The sequence below is a fragment of the Phoxinus phoxinus genome, assembly GCF_949152265.1.
Source record: "Phoxinus phoxinus genome assembly, chromosome: 9".
Classification (NCBI taxonomy): Eukaryota; Metazoa; Chordata; class Actinopteri; order Cypriniformes; family Leuciscidae; genus Phoxinus; species Phoxinus phoxinus.
This window is the reverse complement of record NC_136884.1, coordinates 14,182,443-14,188,442: the sequence shown is the minus strand read 5'-3', so window position 1 is coordinate 14,188,442 and position 6,000 is coordinate 14,182,443. Positions and strand designations below refer to the sequence as shown.

General features: G+C 36.4%; 1 protein-coding gene across 10 annotated transcripts in view; it reads left to right on the top strand.

Annotated features, from left to right (window-relative positions):
* ppfia2 (PTPRF interacting protein alpha 2) overlaps window positions 1–6,000 on the top strand; it is a 147,378-nt gene that overhangs the window by 44,410 nt on the left and 96,968 nt on the right. For 2 of the 10 annotated variants that reach the window (XM_079623993.1, XM_079624000.1), the window contains exon 1: window positions 4,648–4,873. The exons of 7 other annotated variants lie outside the window; for them this stretch is intronic. In XM_079623993.1, coding sequence (XP_079480119.1) covers window positions 4,793–4,873 — 81 coding nt within the window. In that variant the 5' untranslated portion in view covers window positions 4,648–4,792. Of the gene's footprint in view, window positions 1–4,646; window positions 4,874–6,000 lie in introns of those variants that run through there. One more of the 10 variants, XM_079623999.1, reaches the window with a different exon arrangement.

The window sequence follows — 6,000 nt, the reverse complement described above, 5'->3', positions numbered from 1 at the left end:
AATGTACAGTGTGAAAAAGATTTTCTAAAGATTACATTTAACATTTAATTAAAGTATTAGCTTCTTATGGATTTAGTTTAAGTGAGCATTCGATGATAGTGTTTCAAGACACATAATAATACTCTGGAGATTTATGTTCCCTGAGTATCTTACATACTGTATAAAGGAATAACCCTGTATTAACACATATATGAATCATTGTTGGACTGTATAATTTGTTGTGATTGATGCATGCACATTGCATTTAGCAATAAGGGGATGTGTTTGGAGATATTCAGGTACTAGAATCAATATGTGTTAATATTATATCTGTGGAAAGGGATGTTGTGTCTCTGTAGGCAGTGACTCTAATAAGGACAGTTTACCTGTCTGCAACAAGCTAAAGAAAGGTTAGATGTTTCCTTTTAATTAGACATCACACACACACACACACACGCACACACTGACATGCTATTAAATAACGGCTCTAATTGTGGTGTAGTGTTTTCAGGCACGGATGCTTGCTAGTCCTTATGGAATCGGACGGATGAGTGAACACCTAGAAACTGGAAATGGATTTGTTTTGCCCATTTGATTGTTGTGAGCACTCATGTTTTGCACATCCTATTAAGGCTCAGATCGGAGTGTGTGTCGGAGATGATCAAGCTAATTGGAAGGAGGGGGTCTTTTTTGTTCTATTTCTGTGGTTAAAAACATGAATGAATGCAGATGAGGTTCTCTGTACTGCACTTGTTGTGCTGTGTGTATATACTGCATAGTACTGTATGACTGTGTAGTAGGGATTCATAATTTCAATGCCATTGTAGAAATACATCTTTTAAAAAAAAAATAGTTCTGTTAAATAAGTAGTTCACCCAAAAATGAAAATAGTCACCATTTACTTCCAAACCCATGAGGCTTTTGTTCATATACAGTATAAGCATTGATCAATGCACATGGCACATCAAATATGATAAACTAAAGCTCATACTTGCTTTCTTGACACACAATAACCGATGAGGTTTGCCCTCTTGCAGTGTCATGCAAGAAAGGTTGAGCTTTAGCCTACTATATGTGTGCATTGACTAATATTTATATGTGAATAAATGCCTACATTAAATCTGATATACAAAAACTCTTACGTTCATGTTACTTTTTGAAGCTTGTAAATGTGGATTTCTTAGACTTTTAATAGGTGGGCAAAATGATGAGAGAATATTCATTCATACAGTTCTACAGTTGCTATTGCACTTATAAACAATATGATAGTTGATAAGATTGTTGTAGTAAATATTTGAGCACTGAATGACATTTCTGTATATATTCTGTACAAATCTATTTGATTAGCAGTATAAACACACACACACACACACACACACACACACACACACACACACACACACACACACACACACACACACACACACACACGTGAAACTCGAAGAATATGAATATTGTGCAAAAGTTAATTTATTTCAGTAATTCAACTTAAAATGTAAAACTAATATATTATATAGACTCATTACATGCTAAGTGAGATATTTCAAGCTTTTATTTCTTATAATTTTGATGATTATGGCTTACAGCGTATGAAAACCCCAAATTAAAAATTCGAATATTGAGAAAAGGTTTTTATAAACTTACAGTTGTCTCTGCATCGGACATTGGATAGGAGAAAATATTTTAACACTGAAAAATGTGCATGCACTTCATCTTTTTAAGCTGAAACAACATTATTTCTCAAATCACCAGGTTAAAGAAATCTTACATTCTGAGCAGTTAGTTACAGATCGACTCGCATGACTCGTCAGAACTCTTCTTTTGTTTTTTTATCCGAGAGGCTGAATGATTGCATTGGAAAGAACCAGGGAAGTCTTGGATAGAGTTCCTTTGTAATCATATTAGTGACGTCATTAGAACAGAACAGAGAGATTTCATTGGCTGTTTTTCAACCAATAGGCTTTCAGTCCAAGTCCTTTCACACACAGCTAATTTCCATCAACACACATCTTTTTTTTAAAAGTCATAATTATTTAGACATATCACACGTGTTTAGAAATATTTGGGTTAAAAAAAAATCCTCTTTGGCTAGACTGGAATTGTTTTTCAGGCAGTAGTGAAGGAGACGCATCTGTGCTAGCAGAGGCTGCTGCTGTTTTTATAGCAGGGAGAGTGACAAGGCTTGGCATGTTTTGCGGCCACAATCCAAGCCTCCTGGCCTGGCACCCAGGGGAGAGCCCACGCTCTCGCTCTCTCTCTCTTTATGTGTCCTCTCAGGTTGCTCAGAAGCCCCATCTGGTGCATCTCTATGCCTCTGTACCCTGGCAGGACATTTGGAAGCAGAGATCTGTCCCACCTCCTCTTCCCCTTTGGGGAGGAAAGATTTTGGAGAGATGCTCAAAATAACCCATTGGAGCATGTTCATATCTTTCTGCTGCCCTCGTAGTATTGTCTCATAAGACTATTGCTGAGGCCCATTAGTGGAAACAATGTTACGAGTCAGTGTTTCGATTAAAGCACATTTCACAAGGGTTTAAAACCTTTATAGAATCACAACAGAAATCATAAAAATGGCACCGTTATTCTTTATTTTAGTCACACTGAAACCCGAAACTCATTTATAGATGATTGCTGGTCTACAAGAACAAAATATATATTAATATGGAAAAAATACCTCAGATGCACTTTTGGATGTGAATTTCAGTAATGTTTACTTCCAGTTTCACTTAAATAGGAAATATCCCATACTTTAAAGGAGATACCGCATGTCTAGAGTCTTACGGGTGGGTTAGCAACTGCATCACATCCGGCTAAAACCATTTAGAAACCTTAGTAACCACAAATTGTGATTGTAGTGTCAACTACAGGTATCGCATGGTTATCCCATCAGAATAGTTACTGGTTTATAATCTGTAAATGCACTCATGGAGTCATGTGACGTGTACAGTTCAAGGAGTGTGCTGACCGTCATGGCACATACATGTAGAGAGGCACGTATGAAAATGATTGAATAAAGTCCAGTGAATGGACTTCTGCTAATCCAGGCTTTGCAGATTTGATTATCTTCCTCAACAATGGCTACATGTATTTTCAGAAAAGCCAAGATGGAGCCAAATTGAATGAGTCCCTCAAGTAAAAAAGAGCTCTTTTATTAACTGAAAGGAAGCTTATCCTGGTCAATGCTAAAGTCATTCTAAATGGTTGCATTGCCGTTTTTTTAAAGAGGTGAATTGGCCAATTATATTGATCCTAAACACTCTTGTATTTAAAAGCAGGTCTGGGACTGGAGACCTTGAAAGTCTGAGTACAATGGATCCAGTTTTATTTGGACGTCTTAAATAATTGTTCTGTACTAATACTTTTAGTGCTGATTTCACACGTTCAGTATTTTGTTTTAGGTCAGAGTAAAGACTTCTGACCACGAACTCTCTGAATGAAGAGCAACAGGTTTGGTGCTGTTGGGAAAAACATCCACTGTGATTTATAGTTCGCCCATATCGGTTTATCAGAGTCGACGGATTAACTGTGCCCACTTGGTCAATTTACACGAGTAATAGCTTGCCTTTTTGTTGAAAGTCTGCTGACATCTTTGCCAAGCAGAAGACATGAAGTTTTTATATATTTAGTAATAGTTTATTGTTATTGTATTATATTTAATATACAGACACCATTCTGAATTAGGAAGGCTATGTAGCTTTTGTTGTTATCAGCTTTATACTTTATGTGATGACTTACAATTTACTTTTTTTATTTATTTTATTGGAATTTTTGGGGGGAAATGGCTTTCAAGTTACCTGTGACAACTAACCCTGTAGTTTGGCAACATGCCCATTAACGGGGCTTATGTTAAATTACTGTATCTTTTTTTATTCAGGACAAAAGCAGTGGAAATTAAATGTTCTGTTGCTTTGACTTCAGTGCATGTGCCTACTGTAAAAAAAAAATATTGTTATCTGGTTGCCTTAGAATTTGGAGTTCATTGAAATTAAAAATGTGAGTTAATAAAATGGAGAAAAATAGAATTAGAATTAATAAATAGAAAGTTGATTTGACAAAAGAATAAATTTGCGATAAATAATTTGTTTACAGTTTAATTTAATTTAAATTTAATTTAATTGTAGCATAGACATTATCAATATTTTAAACAATTACAAATATTAATATGTCTAGTTTAATATAAAAATAGATAAATATTTACTGGAGTAAAAATTGACAACTAGCCCAGGTTTCCCCCTACAAAATAGTCACAAAGTACTTAGCACCTGGTGTTATCATTGAATACTTTAAAATAAGGAGTTGTTTCCCTAGAGGTCTTTTACATATTTGTTTATGGGACCCTAAAACATATAATCGCAGCTCATAGTCATAAATATGCAACTCACTATCTCTGAGCATCATCAGGGAGAGTCCCCGTGTAGCCACGCCCACATCTGATTCTAATATCCGATTGGTTTACCGGCAGTGATGCTGCATAATGATGTTCGGAGGCAGCAGCTTATCGAACAGATGGGCTGGTCCAGCACAAGGGTACACAGCATCCGTGCTGTGATCATGGAGCTGCTGCTGTGTATATCACTGACATTTCACATCCCTGATTGATTGTGTCAGCGTTTCACTGACTTATTATTCATGCAGCGTGCATTAAAAGGAGCGCAGTTATCATTTCTGTCATTCTATATGTGGATGTGAGGAGTCCAGCGTCAGTTGGGGAGGCACTGATCCCTGGTCAGTTGAACTTGACGACGAGGATTTAATTCATACTGTGCAGCTGGAGACATACTGCTGATCACCTCTGCGTTGCATTGGGGGAAATATGATTTTCTCAGACATGAACACGGGGACTAACTCCCCAAAGGTGCACCCGCCGAACGGGACAAGATTTTACACCTACCAGGCGAGTATTTAAAGTATTTAATGGCCCAAAACTAATCCAAACTGCTTGATATGTTTCTTTATGTTTCTTATTATGATTATTGTTTGCAGTTAAGGGTCGCTTTTGTTTGACACGTCCATGGTGCAGTTGCGTTACGTTGTTTTTAATCAGAAGGAGCTCGCGGAAAAAGGCGCTCTCAGAGTTTGGTTGTAGAGTTGTACATAGAATAGGCTGGGTTGACAGTTTTAATAGCATTTAGGATTAAGTTCAGCACTAAACTGTCACCATATTGATGTTGTTTAAGTCTGAACTGAAGGTTTAAAGGCGTTAACCAGCAGTAGGATTGAGCGCGCGCATTCCTCTGGAGGCGCGAGCGCTTTATAAATACATCATGTTAGGACAGTGGCTTATATTGATAGTATTTTGATTAAACGTGGTTTTAATTGTATTCTAGTCCATTGAGATGCTACACAATCTAGAACTCATGTCATGTTAATACTAAATAGCTAAAACTATAATCTTTATGTTTACGAAGGGTAGCCTACCTAATGGATATGTGAACCGTGGCTATAGTCACACTTTTTTTTTTTTTTTTTTTACTTCAGTGAATATTTCTCAGGGTGGATTTATTGTTGAAAGTAAATTTATGTATAATCGCACAGTTTAATGTCTTAGCTACAAAAAAAAAACGTTTTTGTAACCTTTCCAACCTTTTCGTCTAGGACAAATTTACAGTTAATTGAACAACCGTTGATCTTTTGTGACAACATGCCCCAATTGCGGTACATGTTGTCACAATAAGAACGTGCCACTAAACAGCATGATATAGACGTTTTAGCATAACTTATATGATTAATTAATAAAACCCGAAAAGGTAGTAACATCAAAACCATTGTTTTGACCAGAAACCATAGCATATTATTATTATTATATAATTAACAAACTGTTAATTTGTGTAATAATAACAATGAGAATGTCAACTTCCCAATGTGACAACTTGACAACTAAACAGTCAGTCTCTTTGATTGTTATGCACCAGTGGTATATTGTCTTGATGTGCTGAATTGCATGCACTGCTCAGCTGTGACCCAAATCTCATGCATTGGAATGAGGACAGTGTCTTTAGATATTGATTCCTGTAAAGGGAG